The sequence below is a fragment of the Phasianus colchicus genome, chromosome 11 (genome assembly GCF_987193195.1).
Source record: "Phasianus colchicus chromosome 11, bPhaCol1.hap1.1, whole genome shotgun sequence".
Lineage (NCBI taxonomy): Eukaryota > Metazoa > Chordata > Aves > Galliformes > Phasianidae > Phasianus > Phasianus colchicus.
In genome coordinates, this window is record NC_143446.1 from 5,384,970 (window position 1) to 5,410,887 (window position 25,918).

The 25,918-nt window shown below is 41.8% G+C and overlaps 2 protein-coding genes across 6 annotated transcripts in view; one reads left to right on the plus strand and one right to left on the minus strand.

The window, feature by feature from the left end:
- The window catches only part of ATG7 (autophagy related 7), a 113,898-nt gene extending 109,938 nt beyond the window's left edge, over nt 1-3,960 (plus strand). For 2 of the 3 annotated variants that reach the window (XR_016470065.1, XR_016470066.1), the window contains 4 exons: nt 469-653; nt 1,457-1,549; nt 3,007-3,113; nt 3,876-3,960. The gene's annotated coding sequence lies outside the window, so the exon portion shown is untranslated. The remainder of the gene's footprint in view (nt 1-468; nt 654-1,456; nt 1,550-3,006; nt 3,114-3,875) is intronic. The other variant, XR_004169060.2, reaches the window with a different exon arrangement.
- The window catches only part of VGLL4 (vestigial like family member 4), an 80,280-nt gene continuing 58,168 nt past the window's right edge, over nt 3,807-25,918 (minus strand). The window contains exons 2-4 of one of the 3 annotated variants that reach the window (XM_090148072.1): nt 11,292-11,514; nt 8,397-8,517; nt 3,807-6,652 (exon numbers count right to left, since the gene is read on the minus strand). In XM_090148072.1, coding sequence (XP_090004198.1) covers nt 6,384-6,652; nt 8,397-8,517; nt 11,292-11,514 — 613 coding nt within the window. In that variant the 3' untranslated portion in view covers nt 3,807-6,383. The remainder of the gene's footprint in view (nt 6,653-8,396; nt 8,518-11,291; nt 11,515-25,918) is intronic. The other 2 variants (XM_031609118.2, XM_031609109.2) reach the window with 2 other exon arrangements.

A 25,918-nucleotide genomic window follows, 5' to 3' on the forward strand; every position in this document is an offset into this window, starting at 1 on the left:
AAATGAAACGTGATGTCAAGCTAATCCATGGACAAACACAAAGTGCCTTTCCTCATTGGAGTCGTTGTGTGGAAGCCCTCAGACTAAGGAATTCAAACCTACTTCTGAACTAAAAGCTTGAGGGCTCTGCAGAAGATTGCCAGCTGGCACAAGGTGCTCATCCTACCATTTGAAGGTCAGATAAAATGTAAAGAACCAGATTTCTCCTCAGACTTCTTTTAATTAATAAATAAATAAATTAAAAAAAATTAGCCTCTCTTTTTGCAATGGCTGTTCTGTACTGGGCTTAGTCTTCTGCAGCTTGCTTCCCTTCAGCCTGTGCTGAGGGAGTTTTTATGCGACCTGAGTTTGCTGTAAACTATTAAGTGTTTTGGAGGAAACCTCAAATTAGAGAAGTGGAGAAAGGAGTGATGTCTGTGGCTTTAGATCCAGGATGACAAGATCTGCTATTCTTTGTTTTTTCTACAGAAATGACAGTATTTCCCTGGGACAGTTGTTGGGCAGGATTAAGCTTGAATACACTCAGGAAATTTGCTGCAACCAAGAGGCTGAAGGATGAGCACCAGTGGGCAGGCCATGTACTGAGGTGAATCTAGAACTGGACTGGTGCTCAGAAGACTATGGTTATAATCCTGGTAGGCACACATACAGAGGTAAGTTGTACGTATTCAGTTTTGCTGGCTCTCCGAAACTTACTCCTCCACCATCATTAAAGATCAGATAATTGAGTCTCTTTCAAGGCTTGTGCCCTGCAGAAAAATATCCTATGTGTATTAAATATCACTGTTGGTGTGCAGCACTACCCCTATGAGCCTCACAGCACCTCTCCCACAGGAGCAGAGCATACTCCATTGAGCATGTGTTTGCAGCAGCACTCCCCTGTGCACCTGTGCAGATGGTGTTGTTGCCTTGTGTGGTGTCAGGAGAGCACCAAGCAAAACCAGGACAGCTTTGCCTGAAGAACAAGGCAGCTGCTGTGGAGCTACACTAACTGTAGTTTAAAAATAAGCAATTAGAGTACCTACCTTGACTGCCTTATCTCCAAGAAAAAGCACTTGAGCTAGTTGTGCATCAGAGAGGGGCAGAATGTTCCCATTACTGGAGAGGTTAAAAAGTACTGTTATTAAATTGATGTGTTTTCTGGTGTGGGCCTTTAAGGGATAAAGTGTGCTGCAGCACATAGCATAGTCCAGCTTTGCAGTAACTTAGTCTGCTATGGAAAGAGGTGGGGACATCCTTAACATGCTATGTGTAATGCATACTTGGATCTGTATCTATGCCAGATGAAATGGAAGCTTCCGTGTATCAGGAAGATGCAGACAAGTTTCCTTTTTCACTGTTCTTCAAGAAAGATCTAAAGATAGCAGTGAATGTTGTCAGCCAGGCAACAGCGTGCCAGCTCTGGTGAGCAGAGCTCTTACACAGCATTTAAAATACTCTTCATCCTTTTTGCCAGGATCACATTAAGCAACACTGCATACTGGTGTGGTGTTTGGATACTGGAGACATCTTCATTCACGTGGCCATTGTGGGTCATCTGTTTTATAATGTAAGCAGTTGTTACAAATGTGTGCAGTGGGTTCTAACCTGGATGTTGCCAAAAAGCTTCTGAGCGAGCCTGAAAAACAATTTTGCATCTTTTCTCTTTTGACTGATTTGGCTTCCTAGGAACAATTGGATTTGTTCCCACTCTTAGCAGTCCCCCCACACCCCTCTGTGAGCATTCAGCCCAGCTGCAATGGCAGTCCAGCTGCTGCTTGTGAAGCAGCTTCTGAACTGGTGACTACAGCTCCAAGTACAGTGATGAACTGGTTACAATTTTGTGTTTTGTGTATGTGCCAGTTTTAAAGTCTAGCAGTTCAGTTACACTGTGTAGTAGCATAGCTGCTTTATGAGCAGCTGAGCAGTTGCAGCAGATCCCTGCTGAGCTCTCTGCAGCAGTGGCAGGAGCCTCTTCAGCCATCTGACTCCAATATGCCTGCATTCAGCACAAACCATGGAGGTATCAACACTTGATCTTGGTACTGTTTTTAAAATCCATTTGCTGCTTCACTCATTCTTAGTTTTAAAAGAAACAACAACGTTTTGGTAGGTCCTTTCTGCCCTACTGGGTAAGCACAATCTGCTGGATAGGCTCAGCAGTCATTTTCCAGTGACTGTGTTAGTTCAGGTTTGGCAAGTAAGTTATGAACGCCTCTTCTACCATTGTTGTGTCAAGCTATCGTTATCAATTTACCCTCTACATTTTATTTGTATATAAAGTTCATTTTCACAGCTTGAGATGCATAGAAATTGTACTCCAGAAAGGTCACTGACCGAACTGTATGGAAAGATTTGAACTCAGTCCCTCGTGTATCTGTTTTGTGAAATGAAAATTGTGGTTTCAGTTCAGGGCAGAGCAGCAGCACAGCTTTTCATTTTGCTCACAGAGAAAGATAAGCCATTACAAATCATATAGGACTTGCTTCATACAAAACGTATATGTACAAACCAGTATTCTGGGCCGTGGAGCTTTGCTTTTGTGTCAAATTACTACATGCTGCTAATTAGAAAAATAATGTGATAAGAAAACAAATTAGTCTGTTTTTCCTTTAGCTGTGTAGAAAATAGAACACAAGCTACTGACCTGAAAGATAGCAATGCTGGTTGTCCTGTTTCATGTAGTCCCCAAACTGTTGATGTAGGGATAACTTTTTTCCTAAAAGGAAACCAGCTCCCTTCAGAAAGCAGACTGAGAGGCGTATGAGGCTTGTTGTGGTTGGCCTCTCTCCCAAAAACTCTTAAAGCGTGTACTTAGGCTTCTTTCCATGGATATTTACAGAGGGATGGTTTTTCAGATGTGTTAAACTACACTAATCATTCTTCATGTGTTCTTAAGCAATCATCTCCCACTCCCCAAAATAGTCATTTACTTTAACACAGCGTACATCCTTGCAATGGCCTTTGTCTTTCAAGCCATTTAGACATTTCAAGTATAACAGCAACTTTTTATCTTGTTATTTTTAGGGGATCCTAAAGGGATTTTTGGAAATCTGGTGACACCTCTGCTACATTCAGAGTTGAGAGACCCTTGCCTGATCCAGTGTGATTCACCTGAACTTCCCCAAAATCAGGTACTTACAACTTTTGCTTTTAAGGTCTCTGGTCAAATGGCTCATCTTCTATTGAAATGTTGCTTATCCAAATCAAGATCATGGCTGTACCTGCATTTACAATACAGCTGTTGGCTTTAGGAAGTAATTTCCACTCTCTAGATAACACCTGAATTTGAACAAAACAAAATGAAGGGAAATGAAGACGTCGGTCTTTTCACAAACAGTACAGAAATGTCTGACTAGCTGCTGTTCCCTAAACTCTTCAGGAGCTGCTGCTGGTGAGCAACACTAGGAACACGAGCAGCTGCCTCAGCCCTGTAGGGAAAGCAATACTGGGCAAACAGTCAAGGACCTGATCAGAGGGAATTCTGCCAGCAGTGCATTCAGTGCCTGAGATGTGCTCCCAAAGCTGCTGGTATTTTTGCCCATCGCTGCAGAGGCAGCAACAGGTTCTCTTTGTAATTGCAAAGTGTATTTCTTGAAAACTCCGTAACTAGGGAGGGATAAAGAAATAGCCCTCTGTCTGTTCAACAACAGGGCAAAAGAATCCCAAATGAGACGAGTTTCCTCAGAAGGAAAAAAAACAGGACAGGAACAGTAGTTTGTTTCTGGTTCCAGCTCAAGAAGTATAGAAATCAGTTTCCTTTCTTACCAAACAATACAGAAGAGTATGTACACACCTGTGATTTAAGAGCACTTTATTGTTCTTTAAGGCTACTTTTAAGTACAAAAAAAAAAAAAAAAAAAAAAGATGGCCTGCCAACCCTTTTTTTTCTCCAGGTGAAACAAGGCCACAAAAGAATGGTATATTACAGATTTACAAACACAGAGAGACTTTTTCAAACTGAACTGTAGTTAACCTGGCTCTGTGAAGAAACTTCACCACGTCACGATGGTGAGTTCAGTTTAGTTTCCATCCACCTCCCCCCAACCCTTTGGCTTTCATGGCATTATTGTCTTTAATATATGTTTTACCGGACATATCACATTAAATCTTTATTGCCCTCAAATCCATTTACCTATCTCAGATAAGTAAATGTAACCTTGTAAAACAGCTATTATTGAAAATATTAGCTTTAAAAACATTATTTGTGTTTACAAAGAAATATAGGAGTCACATTTTCCACAGAGTCCATCTACAGTATTAGTATTTTACTGTTATAATGCTCAGTAGCCTGTAGCAGTAACAAACTAGTGGCTATTAATGCTAATGCAGTGTTCTCATAGAATAACTGTGTTCCTGCACTTTTACTGTATTACAGACAAATCTACAACAAAAAAAAGATCAACTTTTTTCTCCAAACAAAAAAAAAAAATGAATGATTACAATAAAGGAAAGGGAAAAATTAAATAGCTACATATCATTAACAAATTAATTGTTCCTCAAAAAATACCTACAAATTTCTCTGTACATTCTTTACGCACAGCGTAACGATGGTCTTAAAGTTACCTATATAAAAAAGTGTTTTTTAACAATCTTCCTACAGAGAGTAGGGTACTGAATGCCAAAGCAAGGAAGCGTTGACTACCCAGTAAGATGGAAGTGAAATGTGTAAAACTGGGGGCTTAGGGGTTTTTTTGTTGTTTTTTTTTTTCCTTTTTTTAAAAATTTTTTTCAAAGAAAATTGAGCAGCCACCTCTCAACAAGTCAGAGCCAATCTCCTGATCTTTCTACCCTGCACCTCTTCCAAATTAAATAGCTTAACTTTAAAAAAAAACAAAAAACAAAAAAAAACAAAAAACCAAACAACACCAAACATAAAAGCCACAATGGACCCAATACTGTAACACAGTCCATAATACATCACGTGTAGTTCATCTTCCAACTAGTTCTAACTTTTTACACTGAACCAATCCTTTCAGGTAACCCAGTATAAAAACGAAGGCCTAGTTGCAACTGTACTGGGAAGATGGAATGTATGGGGAGAGAAGTTATACGTAACGAGGAGAAGCGCTTCGTACTAGCACAGCTGTGGGGTTTATGCCTGCCTCTATTGCCTAATTTCTAGTTAGTAGCTATTAATACAATAAATGCGGTAATACCTGTATAAAGTTTTCTAATGGAGGAATGTATGCTGCAACTTGGCATAGGTTTATGAATAAGCTTACAAAAATTAAAGATCATATTTCACAAACTGTAACAATCTGTTGTCCAGCCAAGATACGCAACGGTAGCAGTTTCTGCAGCTAATTAAAGGTGGACTACACAGACTTAGTTGTAGGAAGCAAGTTCTGCTAAGCAGACAGGGCTGCAGACAGAAACAACGACTCAGCCGTGCGCAAAGCTATAGCATCCTGTACCACGCATCATCTACTTCTAACCTGCGTCGTTTGAGGCCTGTCCTGAGGCTGTCCTCTTTTGCTGGCTGCTACTAAAGTGAATATCAAATACAAATATCATAGAGTACAACTGTACCAGCAGTAAGTATATCTAGGATTGTTACTGACAAAAATAAACTAATTCTGAAGAAAAGCTAATAAGTATTATGATTCTTACTGTCTATACATTAATAGATACCAGCTATTTTTCATAAAACATGCATCGTTAAGCACTATTGAACCCTCCAACCTCAGCTCTATTCTAACAAACTGCAGTGTTTAGGAAAAAATGCCCGTGTTCTGTAAATTATGCAGTCCAGTTGCAAGCACTAAGCACCTGAAATCTAAAGAGAGAAAGACCTATAACCTGTATGAGACTTCCCCTTCCAAAGCTGTTTTGCTTTAAGAAAAATCAAACTGATAGAAATGTCATCCTTAAACCTTTTTCTTTTCAGCAGTTTGCCCTCAAAATATTAGCATCTTTCCAGAAAGTTGCTATGCAACTTCAGTCCTCCTCCAATAGTGCAAATCATACATGACAGTTCTTTTCAAGTATATACATACAAAATTACTTCACAGAGGGAGAAAAAAAAAAAAAAAAAGGTAATGTAAGCAAACCAGACAAATTCTAGTCTCAAGAAGCTAGTAAAAGCAAAAAGCATTTGGGTCAACCAACTACGTGTAATAATGGCTTTTGTGGATTAGCGTGCATTTTTTTTTTTTTTTAAGGGGCAGCAGATTTGCATCAGAGGTTTCTTTGGTAATTGAGGCAGGAAAAAGGATGCTACATCATATGAATCTTTATGAAATAGTTCCTGCTATCATCTTTAAGGGCACCCTTTTACAAATAAAAAGTGAGTACGCAAAACACATGTGTTGAAAACTAATCTCCCCTCCCCCAACACTATTTTAAGCACTGTTCAAAGCTCAGTCAAACCATGCAAATTCACAAACGTAACGGTCCTCTCTTCATGAGACAACAGAGGGCGAGTGATTATGATTGACCATGTGGGAGGATGGGGAAGACTGGCCCCGCCGTGAAGCAGACTCAGGACTGCTCGACACTCCGTCCTTCGCAGCTTTAATCTGAAGCCATGTATCCCCAAGTGCTTTGGCAAAGTGGTCATCGACTGATCCTGTGATGGACACAGAGTTTGCCACTGGCTCAGGCTCCTTGTAATTCTTGCCAAGGCTTCGGCGGAAGTGCTCTTCCACCACTGGGTCACAGGCAGTGGTAGCTGGACAGGGAAACAAGGCAGAAAATGCATTGTGTCAGTGCAGAATGCTGGCACCAGTTACTGGATGCAGGATCCTTGTTTTCTTCCCATTTTCCCATCATCTCTGCATAAAGCGAGACCTCTTCACATCGTTACAGAACCGGTAATGAATGGAGCGGGGAAGATGATGAAAGGATTTAAAATAGAAAAGAAGTGGAACTAAGTAGTTTGTATGTGACCTGCACTGGCATTTTCTATATAATTACAGTTCCCCCTTCAGTTAGAATTTTTACGTAGCTGCAGTTCTGATTCTGCCCTGGGAGAGAGCTTCCACAATGCCACATAAGCTTAAATGCAATTAAAGATGAAAACAGTTCATTACAATCAGCTCCCAAGCCCTCTGATATCAGCCAGTTGTGCAGAGGACCCTGTTCTAAATTACAGCATGCCAAGAGCTGATTGTCAGGGTTTCATCTTGCTTGACATGTTTGTTACAAAAGCTAGTCCAAAAAGAGCACAAATCATTGCGTCTGAATTAGGTACTCCTGGTATTAAAGTGGCATAATGCTATTACAAAAGGAATAAAGGACCTTAAAAATCTGATAATACTTTCTTAAAGAATTGCAATTTTACAATTTAGAAAGAAAAACTGTTTCAGCATTTATCTTTCCAAAATATTTTTTTAAACGTGGTATCTAAGCCATAGTTCTTCATGCTGCAGAACAGGTTTTACTGATCCTATAGTAAACATGAGGGCTGTGTTCAAACAGCTCTTCAATGACAATTGAGAAAAATTGTTTGAAAACATAACTATTACCAAACTATTCCAAACCTGGTATGAATACAGCTGGGTTCTCAATGAAGCGGCTTTTCTAGAAAACCTCTAACATCTTGTAATTACTGATTTCTTCAGAAACATCACAGTTTATCCTCCAGGGTTTCATTTCAGCTTCCAATTCCAGTTTTCAACAATACAGTTAAAAATAAATCCTTCTGGGGCTTTTAGGTCCCTATGTATATCAGAGGGGTATTGTTACACGGACTGACCCTGTTTGGCTGATGAAACTGCCATGGACTTGAACCAAAACTCACTTTTTGAAATGCTGTGCGCTCAAATCAAGGCATCAGCAGGTAAATGACTAGATAGGAAAAAAAGCCGTGCTCTCCCCTAGCTACACAGTAAGAGAAAGCAAAGAGAAATAGCCCAAGGTTTCTTAGTAATTACTGTATGAAAAGATTTCATGAGAAGTACTAATTGCGCAGAGGGTAGAAAGCGCCTTCCCTGGGTTGCTATGGCAACTGCCCTCCAAAGCTTTTTTGTGCTATCCCTGCAGAGAAAGGTGGAGGGTTTGTGCTTTGGAAGAGGATTTGTATCTACAGGAAAATATTTTGTTCTGTAGCTGAATTATAAACAGCTACCACTGACTGAAAGGCTGGGTTGGATTTGCGGGTCACATCAGCTCGCTGCTTGTTAGACTAAAATAAATATAATGACTTACTTGTCAATACTTCTCAAAATAAGAGAAAAGAACACTTCTCCCTCATTTTGAAGTGGTATCTTTTATTCTGGCACAGCACTGACAGTGAGAAGACATGCTGCTGTGTGAGTGCCTCTGGGTAGAAAGGATACAGAACGAGAAGCCTGTTGTTTCACCTCCTTTTATTCTGAGTAATACACCAAAGCCTACACAGCTAAAGTTTGCAAGGAAATGTTGTTCCCCAGTTCTTGTCAGGCAGTTAGTTAGAGTGCTGAGATGGAACTTACTGCTAGAGGGTCTTCTGTAGGCAGGCACTGCTGAACCGCAGCCACTGTGAGCAATGGGGCAGTGAGAGAGGTTGCAGTTCCGGTTGTTGGCAGAAGCACACGTGATGACAGACGGACGGTTCTAATGGGGGAGAGAAAAGGAAACCTCCACTCAGTACTGGACATCATCTAACAGCAGTTCTTTGCATCATCGCTGGAGATCCATGCAGACGGAACCGAAGAGGTTCGCAGATCTTGCAGGTATTCATCTCTGAGTGCTCATCACGTTTCAATGGCACCATTTTTCACTCAGAAAGGAGACCTCCTGGCCTAATTCTGTACTTCAGCCACAAAACAATTAAGCCCATAAGTTAGAAAATATGAAGAGCTCCTGAGCAAGTCATGACTGTAAACACTTCCCTGTTATAACTCATCTGCTCTTCTAGCACGACTTAATAAACATCACCCTTTTTCATTCTTAACACATGCAAATGCCTCAAAATACACATTCATAAAATTTGAATTCCACAATGTATACAAAGTGTAAATTTAAAATGCTCTTATTATAGTTGTTTATCATATCAATGTTACACTGAAACAAGCAAGGCCTTAGGAAAAGGAATGGCCTTCTTCCCTGAGGTACGTAAAGGTATGGAAGTACACGTGCTTTGGATCATGGGTATCCTTTACCATGTAAGAAGTCCATTCTGCTGTACTCAGTGCAAGTTAATCAAGTGTCCAAAAGATTAGGAGAATTGGTGCAATTAACACAGTTTTAATTTTTTGTCCGCAAAATCCTCAAAAATCACTATTTTACCCACCACATACAAAGTAATGTAGCACTACATAATGACAAAACTTTTCTGTTCTTCAAGAGCAAAAAAGAAAGGAAAAGAGATGAGCTTTCAAGGGCAGGTTTAATGCTATTTGTATAGGCACAACCAGAACAAATGCCATTCACATCTTACTGCATGGACGGCAAAGTCAAAAAGTAAATAAAGAAAAAAGGTCATTTATTTGCATTTTCCTGCAAGCAGCTCACATATGGCACTTTCTGTTTTTACTTACTTAAGGGCAAACATTATGTGCATCTGTGGAGCAGTTTAAGAAATGTATACATGCTTCTCATATGCAAGATATGAGAAGCAGAGAGAGGTGGTAGGAGAGCTTGTCTCAGGAATGTGTGCACTGCCAAAAGCAAGAGGCAGGGATAATGAGTCGTACAGAACCCCCTGGCATGATTCTGCGTGTGCAGGTGCACCGAGCAGACTGTGCCCATGTATATAAAAAACACTGGGATGAGAAGCTGAGAATGTAAAAGCAGCAGCTGCTGCAACTGAATACCTGTACACCACCTAAAATAAAAGGTACGTTATCCTCCTCTCTGTCAGAAACATGCAGTAAGATAAAATCCCATTCAACGTGCAATAAGAAAAATGAATTGTATTTTCAATATACTTTCTTTCCTTTGTACCATCACCTCTGTGATCTTAGCCATTTCTTACCTCAACATCCTATTTCCTCAAGAAAGAAGATTGCAATCTAGCTCAAGATATCAAAGATAACAAAATAGAGGGGAATCTGCAGATGGGTAATAGGAATCAGCCCAAGTCAAACACTAAAATAGAAGAGTGTGAGTGGTGTTAGCTGCCAAGCTGAGAAACAGCAGTCATGCTATCAAAGGGCAGCAGTGGCGTCACTGGCAGCCTGTCCCTTCCTCCTCTGTCATCACTGAACGCTGAGAGCAAAGAAGAGCTGTTGTGCACAGAACAATAACTGTGTGAGCTGTGTGCCGAATGATGCAAGATGCCAGTGACACTGGTGTAAAGCTAGGCATTTTGGCGTGGCAAAACGTGGACCAGTGTATGTAGCCAACCGTGGTAGAAATGCACACAGTAGATACCAAGTACACACTGCAGTGGAAAAAGGTTTTCAATAAACTGCATATAAAAAAATCCCAGCCTCGGAAAGATCATCTACTCAAAGTGTTTACCCTTTGCAGTACATCACTGAAGGGGTAGAAGGAAGGAAGAAAGGAAGGAAGGAAGAGCTTGGGTACACAGGCCAGTCTAAGCTCTCAACACTGCAGTTCATCATAACTCAATTATTGTGCTTCACCACTCCACCCAAGCGAGTGAGAAGAAAAGAAAGTCTGGCACACATGGAAACTGGTTTTGTATAACTTGCATCAAAATGCTCACCTCCAGCAGTTCTCAAGGAAAACAAATAAATACGATGCAGAAAAAAGAGCCAACAACCAAAACTAAGAGAACAAATTTAAAAAAAAAAACGAACACTCCAGTGTATGGAACAGTGGTATAGTATTACCAAAAATCATTATTTTGCTTTAGGAAAAACTATTACAAATAGGAATACAACACTGATCTGGAGAACACAGTGATGCTTCTGACTAGCTAGGACAACTAAAATCACTGGAGTTTCTTTCACTTGGAAAATTCAGTGCAAAAATTGATTAAAAACACCTTCTGTCTTCTATCTAGCTGTTCATCAGTCCTAGCAACATGAAGCTGGCACAGGGCAGGGAAGCACTCAATGATTGCCAATGGGAGCACATATAAATGCTCTCTATACATGCATTGCCTGACAGGTACCAGAGCCTCGCTTAGCCACAGCAACACTGACTTAGTATTCCCAATTCAACACATGCATTCACAAGCTGAGCAAAGCATCAGAAGAAGCAGGATGGCTAAAAAATCTCCGACAGATGCACTAGGAATTTAATTCACGCTGAGCTGACATTCATTGTGTTCTTTAAAATACAATTTGCCTGAAGAATGGTATCGCCTACCTACTGTAACCCACAATACGTTCTGCTTACGTCTGGGAAGTCCTCATTGTGTCTACAGCAAGGATTTCTACAGCCACCCACTTCCTTCTTAACCCAGAAGCCAATACCTGCTGCCGTTCCACAGAAGTCAGTGTAGGTGTGATGCCAACTGTTCGGGTTGCATCCATGCTGTTTTTGGTCAGTGCGAGAGGTTGATCCATCGTCAGACTTGGGATTGAAGCATACATGTGATTGGCATGAAGGCTCATGGTTGGGGCAGCAGCCCTCTCTATCGGGCTGCGACTCCTCTCTCTGTGCTCCTTCCGATAATCTCCATTGGCAGTCTTGTTTCTAATAAATGAAAAACAAAAAAAAGTCAGAGAACTTACTGGCTTTTAGAAGCCATAGCGACATATACTACATGTAATCCCTTTAAGAAATGGGAGGCAGTGCATTCTGCTTGGTTTTTGAGGAGGGGTACAGCATCTCTCATGAGGTACCCTGGTTTATCCAACCACCTCCCAACAAAGGCAAGAAAATGATTCACACTTGCAAACTCTGGCAACCAACATTCATTTTCAGAACTCTTAAGAATTTTTGGAATTTCTTAAGAAACTTTTTTAAATGCACTGAGTTAAAGTAACAATTGATAATAACTGGCCTTTGTTACAATCACCTCCTCATTTGGAATACTATTAATGGAACACTGCCACTTAACACTGCAGTATTCTCTAAGCACTGCTGAAGCCCAAAAGCCTATTTAGCCAAAGGACAGGGGATGGTAACAGCAAAATTCAGTGATTCAAAGCAGGAAGCACAATTTTCAGAGCAGAAAATGAAAGAGAAGCAAACTACACATCTCAGAACCATTTAATTACCATTAATCTTCAAAAGAATAATTTCAAATTACTGCTGAACAGCAGATCTCAGTGGACACGCTCACATAATCAAGCTTTCATTCAGCGCAACCAAAACAACACTGATTTTGTACTCATGTATGAGATATTTCACTTTACACCGTGCTTCTTGGCATATGGGCAGTACACACATCTTCATTACTTCCTTGGCTCACTTCAAAGGAAAGGAGCTTCACCCACACATCACTCACAGCCACCTGCCAACCGCTGGCTCAGCGTGGGTCTGCCCAGCAGGTGGGAACACACAGCCACTACCAGTGAGCACAATGCACCACGTCGTGCACAGTGAACTGACCCCTAGAAGCTCTGATGGACATTAGGCAGAGAGGAAAGAAATAGACAAATGTTTTTCTAACAGTGGAAATTAAGTTGTACGAATACCATTCAATACTGAAACAAGTTATGACTCCAAGAAAGTATTGCCTATTTCAGTGTTTGAGTCTCTCTCAAAATATGAGTGCTAACAGCGAAATGGGGAAAAAAAAAGGCCTTGGTAAGAGAGGGAAATAAGGAACCATAAAGCTCACTAACAAAAATGCTACAGAAAATTCTTGCAGGACTATACAAGTGGGATAATTACTTAGATTGATGTGCTGTTGTTTGCTCTGTGCTAGTTACAAGCAGACAACAGCACTGCTGTGCCCACACACTGATAGGGCAGCTCTGCCCAGGCTGCTGCTGCCCACACTTCTTTAGTGCCTGATGAGATCATGTCAACTTTTAGCCTCAACAGCAACCTACCCTGATGGGTCCCACATGTTAAACTACATGCTCTATTAAATATCCTTTCCTCACAGCAATTTTTGTTTATTCCCATTTAATTTAAAATCTAATAACTTGGTCTCCTATTACTTTAGTTCTTGCACTAGGAGAGAGAGAAAGCCATCCCTTCCTGGCTCATCATCTTCATGCCATTCTTGATTATTCTTGCTTCTCTCAACTTTTTTTCTCCAGGCTACTACTTAATTTTCCTCAAAAATTGTCCCCATAGCTGTAGTCCCTGTATACAAGAACTAGGAAAGCTCAAAATGAGGGATTAGATCTCTCCTGTATTCAGGAACAGAACCTTTGCTGAATAATTCCATCTTCAGCCCCATAGAAGGGAACAGACCAGGGACAAACCGTACCATTTATTAACTGTTCAGATTCCTGCCCTGCTGGCTGGCACTTATCCCTTTTAATTAATTACAAAGTAGCAGTTGTTGATGTCTGGAATCAACCATAAAACCTAGCCTGCATGATTCCACAGCCAGTGCTCGAGATGTCCTCTGAAAACCAAGTGTTTCTTGAATCCTCCTTTGCAGGCCAGATTTAGATCCAACAAAGCAGCACACACACCACCAGGAAACACATTCTCCCAGTGTTACATCTCGGTCCCCTGCCAGCTCTGGTACCATTTCAGCTCACAAGCCTACTTCACAGATCGGCATTCAGAAGAAAGCAAGTTTAGGATTGCACTGCTCTGAGCCAGTGACATGCAAACGTGTGACTTAATGGCAGTATAACAGATTCTATATTTAAAGCACAGTAGCCTCATCTTAAATTACAGTACAGAAAACATTAACTGAATGTAACAAACTCAAAGCAAGTATGGAAGCAAGTGTGAATAGCACACCTTTACAGGTTGCTTCTGTCCCTGGACAGCAGCCCCTGCATGGCTGCTAAGTAACAGATGAAGAGCCAGCACTGCAGGCAGGGTTCAGGTGATGCTGACGGCTCATTCTTTTCTGCAGTGCAACATCTTTAGTATTCACAAGTCAAAATCTCACTGTTCAACTAAGTATCACTTGTCTATTGTGATTTAAACAACAATTTGGAGATTAAAAAAAACGAATACAGCTAGAGTAGATTCCTACTTTTCGCTACTGCTTCAAATTAAAACAAAATAAATAAATCCCTGTTCAGAAAAAATGTAGCTACACCAGGTTTGGGGGGTTGGCTTTTTGTTTTGGTTTGTTGGGTTTTTTTCTCTCTCTTAGAACTGGGATTTCAACTTCTTCATGCTGCATTTATAGCCGGGGGGAGGGGGAGGCTGTCAAGCACTGCTGATGAACAAACCTACTGGAATTTCCAAGCTTAATACATTTATCATTTTGCACAATATTTCACTCCCCACATTAAACAAGCAGTCACAGCCCTAAATGTTGGTGAACGGGTAGTTTTGCCAAAACAAATGAACTTTTCTGCAAAGATTTTTGAAGAGAAAGGGATGAAGAAACTGGGAAAGAGGAGTCTGAAGGCAGGAAGTAGAGCACAGCTTCCCAAAGATACCTAAAATTACCGAGTTATCTCAGTAACCTCTGCAGACCAAACCCAGCCCTTTCTGTAGGCAAATAACTCCCTTTTCCTAAATTAGAACAACAGCTCTTCCGGACAGGGAACAATTTATATATACCCTGCTCTTCAAAAATCCTCTCAATTCATACACCTTAAAACAAATAGTCCTGGCAAAATAAAGGCAAATAACTGCAGCATCGACTTTCACATCAGGTATTAATTTCTGTGAGCCCAGCTCACGGTTTTGCAGCACTGTGTAGTAACATGATAGCTCTGCCCTTGTGAAAATAGCCCGGCGCTTCTGAGTCCCTCCTATTTAAATATAAATAGCAAACCCTGCAGACATCTGACTCCACTTGTAAAACAATTGTACATAAAAATACGTATGCACAGAGTATTCATTAATTCAACAGTTAAGCAATGTAATTTGAAAAGTAATTTTGTGTTAGAAATGCCTTTATGCAACTGAAAGTTTTCCCTTTTTTATTACTATTATTGAGGGAATTAATCTGAAAAATGTACTTAAATTTGCACTTCCTATCTATACAAGATGCAGGCAATTTGTAAATTAGAAATAGTTCTGTTCTTGCTAAAAAGCCAGACCACAGGAACAGTATGAAAACTATTATTTTATTAACTTCTGTGAAAACAGAATGCAATGTAAATATTTCATTAAGATATTTTGTCTATTTTCCTTCCAAGTACAGCTATGACAATTCTGTTTTGGAAAACTGTTCTGTTCTTGTTCTGCTATTAGATGCTTTGTTTGAAGGGGCAACCAAAACACTGCATGTGCTTCAAGACTGTTATAAAAGCGAATCAGTTTCAAAATGCCCCATGTGCTGAGCAAGTGGCATCTCCTATTTAAAGGTAAGGAGGTAAAATTCCACAGGTGGATCCACGTTTGACAAATAATTATAAAGTATGCACTACAAGTTAAACCAGCTGTCCAAACTGCTGTATCATCCCCCCAACTCCATTTTGTCTTAAACATCTCCACAGGTAAAACCCTGGAATCCATCTTCAGAGGTGAATACACCAGAGCATCTCCAGTGGTTTGGAGAACAGCCATTGGCATCAGTGAGAGCCTGGGCACCCCCAGGCAGTGAGGAGATGTTGGCTCAGCGTTACACAGCTCCCTCACAATCCCCTTTGCTACTTGCAGGTTTATTTGAGCAAAATTATACATGACTCCAATCTTAAATTCATTTCTCCAGCACTTAAAAAACAGACATTGTTTTCCATGTTTCTCCCCAGTGAATCATAACCGAGGCTCCGGCACTTACCAAGCATCATGTGCTCAGATGGATGTCATACCAAAACCACACACATCCTGACTGTTAGCTGGAAGTCTGCTGCAGTTTGGTTCTCAGTGTTTGTTAATTGAAAGCAACGTTTCAGCCTTCAGCAGGAAGTCGTTCAAAGGTAGCTAAAACGCACTGTTCTGACAGTCTTTTGTACAACCTTTAAACGCAGCTGTTCTGTTCACTGGCACAAAGTGGTGGTAATTCACACTCATCCTACAGGAACCGCCTAACGCTGCCAATTGCTTCAGGAAAAGAAAAAAAAAAAAAAAAAAAAGAGGCCCACCGAAAGGGGACAGTTTTGCTTACACTCACTTCCAGCCCTTAGATTCTAAAGGAACAGATGCCAAAAGTATTACTGTACCTCCAAGTGAAGAAATCACAGACGTTTCACACTCCCTTTGGCAGCAGCAGAGCTCTAACTTGAAATGGTTGTACTGTAGGAGCGTTTTTACTTGCAGAAAGAACAAGTATCCACGTGAGATGGTTTTCCTTATACTAACACAATATATAATATTGCCAACTGTAAGCTATTTCATTTGTGTAACTTAGTTCAAACTAATATTTTCCGCATCCTTCATAACACTCCTTTTTTGACGTCTCCTACTGTACTTATTCACAAATATTTCAGCTTGAAAAATGACAGCTGCTTTTGTTCAAGACTACTTCAGGATTTGTAACCCACTGATCGCAAGTATCCTCTTCACACCACGGGGATCACTTCCCACAAAAGCTCTGTTTACGTGCATTAACCCTGTTGTTGTGAGGTAGACACGCAAGAATGTAAGAAGACTTTAAAAACATAATGAATGACCCAGGGGGGACAAATCCTAAGTGGCCCTTACTCAGGATTTTTAAGCAATCTGAATTCCCTAAAAACAAACAAACCCTGAAGATACTAGCTAGCAGTTTGCTCACTGAGCGTCAGCCAGTTATCTGAAGCATTCATAACACGAGCAAATAGACCACACAACCCAAAACGCTCTTCGGGTCTACTGTGAAAGGCTGCCACCTAACCACGTGTTTCCATCCCATTCTCTTAGTAGCCTTTTCCTTTTATGGCATCCCCAAAGGCTTCCAAGTAGGCATTTTGCAAGAGATTACTGTTTTGCAAGAACCATTTCCTCCCGAGAATCTGGAGGGCCGATATAACCAGGTCCATCTTTACAAGGATATATCTGATGCTATTAGAGATGTACACGTGAAAGGAGTGATGTACAAATGGATTGAAAAAGATATGGAACAGTATATTCTGCACGGTGATGAAATCTATCCTGACAAAGATGGAGGACACTTCCCTTTTTTGCCACTGCTGCTATTGAAATGTTGTCTGTACCCCCGACTCCAGGAAGCCTCTTGGGCTCCCTGAAAATCTTGTTCTGCCCAACGCACTGATAACACAGACAGGCCTAGGGCATCCTATTGTTGCCCTTCAAGCACCTGCAGCAGCTGCCCTACCTCCTGGCGTGGCTGTGGAGATCAGCTGGGGCTGACAGAGTCCTCCAGAGCAGCAGTTCTCCTGTAACCAAGGCCTGCAGCCAGCAAATCCTCATCTCTTTCGCCATCCAGGTGTGTATAACCAAGGGAAGAAGCAGGTCGCTATGTTTTCACCTTCCACCCCAGGCTACAAACAACTCAGCAAAGGCATCCAGGATTTCAAGCCCTGCCTCAAAGCTTCTCTAGCCACCTATAATTAAACATCACTCTTCCCAGACAAGAGCTTTTGTTGTGCTGAATTTTTCAACTTGAGCATCATGCTCAGTTTGGAGAGTTAAGCACCATATTTACACGAGTTCTGTAGGAATCAGAAGTATGCATGCACCAACCCGAGCTCTTTCCTCTGCTCTCTCCACCCCCTGTAGTCAGCATTCTGCAATTCCCTGCCATTAAAAATAATAATAATAATAAATCAATTCACTATTTTTTTTCCAGCTCAGTGCTACAACCAGTGGAAAACCCTCTGAGAATTTACAATAAAACCACTGAAATAATATTAACAAGAAATAGGATGTAACCTTACATAGGTCATACTTTCTAAATTTATCTTCACTAAAACAAGACTTTAAGAGTTAAAACTGGACTGAATAGTTACTGCCAAGTGTAATCAACCAGGAGAAGAAATCTCAGAGTAAAAAAGAAATTAATAATAAGCTGTCCCATTAGTGCCTGCCTGCAGCATGCAAAGCATTCAGATACAGAAAAGCTTCCCTTCTTGAAGGTTTGTGTTCACAAGGATGAAAGAATGCAGGAGAACCGCATGATGTAAGACCTCAGTCAAAAGCCAAACCCACAAAACTGAAACCTAGATCTAATATACAGTAAAATCCATTAAACACGATTTCAGATCCTACTTTTCTCACAGGATTATTTATTTATTAGTTGGTGTTTGGTCAGCTTTGCTCCATACACAGACAGTCACTGTGAAAGGTACCACTGCTTTATACTGCAAACCATTCCTTACATACAGAAGTCAAACTCTGGGGTTTATTAAATGAAAAATGATGCCACTGCTGGAGTGCATGCATGCACATCCAAGCAAGAAATGATAACCACTTCACCTTACTAACATAGGTACAGTGTGCAGTTATCTGTTTCCTTAATTCAATATTTACAAAAAAGTGTCTCCTCACCCACAAATCCTCTGCTCTGCCTGTACTTCCCACCTCCCAAACTCCCAAACAAAACAAGTAAGCTTCTGATGCCATACCCAATTGATTATTTTGAAGAATCAGAAGTTTTGAAGAGGTGTTATGTGAGGTTATACCTGAGATGTAATTGGCAAATTTTAGCATACAATAAATATGCAAAAGGCCTAAACTAGTAAGTGATCTCATTCATTCTCTGAAGTAACAATAAATATGAATTGGACTGTTCAAAAAAACCAAAAAAAAAACCCAAAACAACCCTGCCTGATAAAGTGGAACAATAGAAGAAACTTCCAGCATTTCATTATTACCACAATAACAAGTGGCCGAATATAACAGAACATGGCAGTAATTGTAAAAGTTTCCTAAAATGCCCCATTGTGGCTATGATTCCAGGAGTGTAAATCACAGAATCACAGAATCACAGAATTGCCAGGGTTGGAAGGGACCTCAAGGATCACGAATCTCCAACCCCCCTGCCATAAACATAAGTTCGTTTCATCTCCTCAACGTTCTGTTAAACTTTGGCATTTAGGTGGAAAACAACCGCTGACAAAAGCTCTCATCAGCTCTGAGTTTTCAGGGATTGGAGACAAAGAACATCCAGCCAACTCAACAGCCAGAAGAGAAAAAACATGCTGGTCCATTACCCTGAACAGCACATCCCAGGGGTTCCTGTTCTCCTTACTGTGTGACAGCATGACAAGAACTGCACAGTTCTTGGGAGAGAGAAAAAAGTAACCAAACCTTCAGGATTTACCTGATAGCTCCACTTCCCCAAAACTCACAGAACAACAGAGCAGCTGCAGTGTCCTCCACCAAGCTGCACAACGCTACCAGAAAAACGTGACGGGGAGAACTATTTCTGCCAACTGTGAAAGCCAAAAGGCAGAAGATGTGAATGCTGCAGATGCTGAAAAAGGCCCCACTGAGGATCACTCTGTCTTTAGAAGACACAGCTACTACAGAGTACCGTTTTTTATTAAAAAAAAAAAAAAAAAAAAAGATAGTTGCAGCAGAACTGCAAAACTCATACAGATCAATGCTGAAACTTAATGCTAGGGTTCCAGCCATAGCCTAGAAATAAGGTTTTGTTTCTGGCTGAAAAGCAAATGATGCAGAGGTACCATAGTACAGGGGTGCTTGAAGGCACAATAATCACATTCAGAGAGCCAAATGAAGCTGGTGAGAGGGGAGCCAGCCACTGTTCACATCTGGAGTGCAAACCACACTGCTGCATGTACGGAGATGAACACACCATGAGCAAGAAAGGGAAGTCACTGCTGGAACAGAAAGTAGAAGGAGCTGCATAGAAGCCTGAACTGTTCCATGTTCATAAGGAACTCCAAATTGCTTGGAGAGGAAAAGCATCCAGAAAAAAAAAAAAAGATAAAACATGAGGTTGCAGAGACACTCCAAATTTTCCTGAAGTTTCTAACAAGCAGGAAGGAATATGTGATAGGAAAAGCAAGAGTGAAGAGGCTTCCAGGAAAAGAGAAGGCTAACTGCAAAAATTCAGAGAGAGCTATAAAACGATTAATTGGTGCCCAACTGCAATGCCCACCACCCAAGAACTTTTGGCAGGCAATTCCTCTTACATTCTACCCATTCATGTGCTGGGTCACGTGCAGCTTTTACAGTTCAGCCATGTTAACATCCTTTTGATGTCGAACTTGGAACATGCAACAAACCTTTTGTACTGAGTCACTGGAAAATACTGTAAAAACTATTTATGATCACATAGAGAAAACCGTGGGCCAACGTCAGGAGAAAGCTTGCATATCAAATACACACAGCAGTGGGTCATGCCCTAGTGCAACAAGATTAGCCACATACATGTGTGCTCAATGTTGCCAGGGTACATCAGTCTGTTCTGCAGGCTCTGGAAAAACTTGGTGGTGTTGAAACTCAATGGTGAAACTGCAGAACTGTTAGAGGAAATAAAAAAGGGCAGTTACATTTTCTTACGGTATTTTCTGGTAGTTCCTTACAATACTTTCTGCTTTTTGATTTACAAAAATTACTTTCATTCATCACTTACCACGTGTCATGCAACTAGTCTTGCAAAAATTAGGAAGAACCAGCTGAAATCAATCTAAGAACCCCCAATTTGCAAAAGTTGACGGGATATTATTTAGCTCAATCACAAAAGACTGCAACAGGTATGCTCAGCATAGAGGAACGGATTAATCATTTCCTCCAAATAGATTCTGTGCGTAGTAAAAGATGTCAACAACATAAGAACGGAAAAATTATTTAGGAAAAGCTTGAACAACACAAGCCACTCTGCAAATGAAGTCACACTGCTGGAATTAACTGTGTCAGATCAGTAGGAGGTGGAATGACAGAGATTTGTTTTTCAGCTTTAACAATCCTTAAAGACGGAAAAGGGCCTGGGATCATTAATGCCTAGAAATTACGGTCCCTATCCATCAGACAGGCAATGTAATGTTAGCAGATGCAAAGCGGGGAAAGCTGAAAAAGTGCATTCATTCATTTCGAGAGACTTGAGAAATACTCACAAAACAGTCTTCGCACCTTTAGAGTAAGAACAGTGTTTAAATAAATAAATTTTTTAAAGATATTTTTCACTGGCTGTCTTATAAAAGCAATACACATTTCATTAAACCTTTATTGAAACCGTTTATAATTGCTAATAAAACCTGAATTATGGCAATCTCTGGAAGCACTATAGGGATGCTAACGGCTTCATTGCATTTTGCACAGCTGTTCACAGCAATACAGTGAGAGACCGATAAGCAAACCAGCACCCAGCAGCGTCAGGTGCTCCGTGTTGGAGTTAAAGCTGTCGGATCCCACCACCAACAGCAGCATCTCACTTCCGGCTTAAGGGAGGCTTTAGTTACAACACAAAGGACAAGGAAAAGCGTTCAGGGTTTGTGTTTCCACGCTGCTTACAGGACTGACTGACGGTCAGCAAACGTTATTATGCGAAGGCTGCGGCAGCGGGGCTCAGGGCTCCCACCAGCACCGTCCCACGGCCGCGCACTGGGGCACATGGCTGCACGGCTTCTGATGGCCGGGCCGTGGGAGCACAGGCACAAACCTGCACTGCCCGATGCGACTGCTCCGTGCTGTGCACTGTGCGCTTCTCCCGGGTGTTTTGGAAAGGTTTTCTCATGGCTGCGGAGATGCTCCCATCCCTGCTCCCAGCCGTGCCGGGAAGCGCAGCGCAGCACAGCACAGCACAGCACAACACAGCACAGCTCCAGCGCCCGGCTGGCAGCACGGCACGTTGCACCGCAGTGCACGAACACTATTTACAACGTGAATGAGAAATCCTGCAGAGCTGAGAGCGGCACCGCTTGTTTACAGCGCCGGACGAGTTATGTAAGAAACGCAAAGCACCGCTCCGTTCGCACCGAGCAGAGCGGCAGCGTTTTCCAACACGGGAAGCGCCCACACGGCCGAGCCCTGCCCTCTCCTCTCCTCTCCTCCCGGCTCCCCCTGACCGACGGGGGCCGCCACGGGGGCGGGAGGCGGCGGCGCGGGGCCGCCGTGCGAGGCCCGCTACGAAGCTCAGGGTAATCATTGCCAGGGCGCGCGAAGGCGGCCGCGTCCTCCCGCAGCCCGCCCGGGGCCTCACGGACTTGGCGAGCGGCTGCGGCGCGGAGCGCGGCGCCCCGTCACGATAAGAGTCCCCGCCGGGCAGCCGGCGGCTCCGCTCGGGGCGCTGCCGGAGCCCGGGAGGCAGCGCCGAGAGAACGGGTTAAAGCCGGAGCGCCTTTTTGTGGCGCGGTACAGAGGGAGAGAAAATGAAAGGAGACCGTGCGGCCCTGCGCTTTCAGTCCGGGGGAAAAAAAAAAAAAAAAAAACGCACTTGTTCAACTAGAAATTAATGTAATATTTGAGTCCAAGTCTTACCCTTACAGAGTCATTGTCTATAGCAACCGTGTCCATAACACTCTAATTCTCAAGAGCACAACTTTCTAGTAAATGGCACATCTGTCAAACTGCAGGAAACATCTGGGAAAATGGTTAAATAAAAGAGGTGAGATTAAGCCCCTGTTTCCATATGGCTGGGATACACAGCTAGGGGATGTCTGTCAGCAGTACCGGCTCTTTTTACCTCTTGTGGTATCGGGCTTTTGGACCAGCGCAGAATTTCACCCCGGTGCAGTTATGTAACTTGTGCAATGCAGAATTTCCCATTAGTGAGAATGAAGAAAGGCCCCCTGGGCTGACAGGGCAGCAGCAGGCTCAGTGCTGTGCACGCTGCCAAGTGTTGGCACAGCACCACGCACCCATCGCAGCCAGGAGGCTTCATGGGCACGTCCACGTCCATGGAGGTTTTATGCCTCTTCACCACAAGAAGGGAAGTCAGGAACAAGTCTGGACCTAGCTAACAAAATCTTCCTCTTCGCAAGTGGACAGCCCTAACACTGCCTGGTTTTTCCAAGTACTTTCACATACAACCAAATTTTGGCAGATCTGATCTTTCTGTGCACAATCAAAATGCTCTTAATCCAATTCCAAACCCAAAGCTGCCCGTAACAAGCACTGCACATGTGCTTGGCTATGGCCTCCTGAGCTGAACGGGATTTGAATCTTTTCTTTTCTGAAGCTCCCCCCTTCAGAACATTTGCAAACCTCAGTGTTAAATATTAACTCAGACACACTGAGACTCACTAAAGGTTTCATTTAATGTACATTTGTTGGAAACAATTTAAGAAGAATGAATGGAGCGATCTCCATTAATATTTGAGAAAATATATCTGACTAATTTTGGTTTATCATTCAAGGAGAAACCAAAAAAAAAAAAAAAAAGAAAAAGAGAGAGACAGATGTAAACTTGTGGAAAAACAATTTGAAAGCTGCTATGTAATCCTTTGTCTGCTGTGACCAATCAGAGCCACAATGTGCCAATGCCAGTAGGAATGCAGAGACCTTCAGCTTCAGCAGAATCTCTTGGCAAACACCAGGTTAACTGCAAATACTTCAAAGGCACATTCATGTTAGGAGGACTCCTGCAAGCAAATGTGAGGCACTGGGTGTTCAGAGTTGTGTGTGGGTTGTTTTTTTTCTATTCTCATTTGTCACAATACAATGACAGCATAAGCACATGTCTTAATATCCCATAAAGCCTGGAACAAAAAAGGCAGTTAAGAGCAAAAAACTTTTCTGAAAACTCCCACACTACCTCTACAGCCCAGTTCTAAATCTTCAAGCCTTGCTTGGATCCACAGCCAGCCCCTGCCACAACAGGGATCTGATTCTCTACAGACCATTTCAACCTTGTATCCTCTGCCTGAGAATGCCAGAATAGCAGGGAAGAAGGTGATGGGGTCTATTCCTCTAATAAGGAATATGGTTGGTTGATTACTTCAGACCTCACTCAATTCTTTGCCTAGAGCGACTGCAGGCTTGTAGAGAACACAGCTGACCCAACTTGTATCAGGGATTGAATGAAATGATTTCCCAGGACCAAACCTAAATTGTTCTATGACTTTCAAATGCAGATAACTTTCAGGACAGCTTAAAAGGGATTTTAAAAAAGTAGTGCCAACGTAACTTCTACCGCAGTGTTAACTAAAGTGAGCAAACTCCACTGGATAGCTCAGTTAGATGGGACCTTCAGAGATCATCAGGACCAGCTGCCTGGCTGCTGCACAGCTAACCAACTGCTCTATTACGTTATCGAGAGCATTATCCAAATGCCTCTTCAGTGCTGACTGGCATGGAGCACCAGGCACCCTCTGAACCCGTTCCCCTGTGTGTCTGAACACCTTTCCACAGTAAATACATTTTCCCGAATGTCCACTGTTCTATCAGTTTTTTTCTATCATTTTTTTTTACTACAAGAAAAATCTGAACCACATATTGTGCAAATCAAGAGATCGTAATTCTTCTACGTATACCCAATGTGTGCTAATCTTCGTAGTGCACTAGTTTTCATACAGAAATTAACATTCATTGCAATCCTAATGCCACCAAGCCATACAGGAATTTGTGCCAAGAGACAAAGAGGAAAGTGCTCTGTTCACAGTACTGTATCACAACACAGTCTTTCTGCCTGATACGCTCTACAAGCAAAGAAGAAGTACTAGCTTTCTTCCACTGGAAATCCAAACAGACAGTTTCGTGTACAACTTTACCACTGACACAAAATCTGAATGCTTTTGAAGATGCCCGTGTCATACATTCTCTCTAACTGTAAGCACAGTGATTATACCACAATTTGCTAGCATGCAAACTATTTTTAAAATCACCACACCACAGCTATAAACTGTTACCCATCACCGCCCCTGTTCCAAATGCTGTTATGTTCCTTCTAGTTCCTAGTAAAATCAGAGCAGCAGTAACAGCCCAGTGTCATTTCTTCTAAAAAAAATAATAATAAGTTTAAAAAAGGAGTATTTCTATGCTCTTGGCATTTACCGATCTGATTTGCTCTTAGGCAAACAAAATGCCATGAGAAGAAACTGTTATCGGACTTCTCAGTTCCCTGCAAGGACTCTTAAGGCAGAAATGATGCCTGCTGGGAAAAGGCTGATGTCAGCTCTTAATTGCTCCCTGCAAGGATAAGGAGGCCTTTGTTTTCAGCTGAACTGTGAAAATGAGAAAATGCCTCCAGCCTGACAAACAAGAAACCCACATAACATAGGTCAGGCCGGAGACCTTTGCTTAAAGGTACAACACGCTTCGTGCGCACTCCACCTACATCACAATGCCCAGATACAGATCATTTTATACAGGGCTAAATACATCTTGGAAATGCAATAAAGAGACCTCATTTGTTAAGAGAGACTGGTATAGCTCCAGCCCCTTACCAGTCAAGTTCCTAATTACTCTCCTCTAAATCACAGGAGAACAAAGGCATGTTCCAACGTGAGGCTTCAAAGAAACTCTCTGCTGTTTTACAGAGCATCAGAAAATTCAGTACATTTTACTTAAGACTATGCTTCAGTGAATGCATTTTAAGTATTTGAGCAAGTATATAAAAAGTATTTGAGAGATGTACAAGAAAGCGTGAAATGCACACAAAGGGATTTCATACTACAGTGCCTAGGTTTGGATGCGAGGTAGAAGTATGGTTTTTATCAAGTGAGAAGTTTGTGGGTGTCGTTTCTACAACAACAAAAATACAGAAGCTGTACACAGACAGTCCAGCACACTGCCATAAAGTAAAGATCTTAAAAATGTTTCTGCAAGGTCTCGGGTATGTATATTTTTTTTTTTTATCCCAAGGCTGGGAATTATCTCCCTGAAAACAGAGCCTTTCATAAATTTGTTCTTTGCACAGGAATTTTAGAAGCATGAAAGAATTGCCAGGGCATATGATTCGCTGTACTTCACAGCCCTCTCTGCTCCACTAGTTGTATTTTTTCACGACAAAAGTAAATGTACCTGAGTACAGCCCTAAATGAACTTCATCTGAAAGATACATCTGGGAATTACACCTGAGCAAGGATTATCTCAAAGCATTCAGTTTCAGAACAAAAGGCTAGAATTGCTTAATGTCTAATAGAATATCCAAAGCAGGTACATGGATTCATTCCCATCGATGCACAGTGCTGCTAAGAGTTAACATCAAATTGCTAACAAAAGTTCTACCATTTATAATGAACCACGGTGCCCGATTCTCATCCTG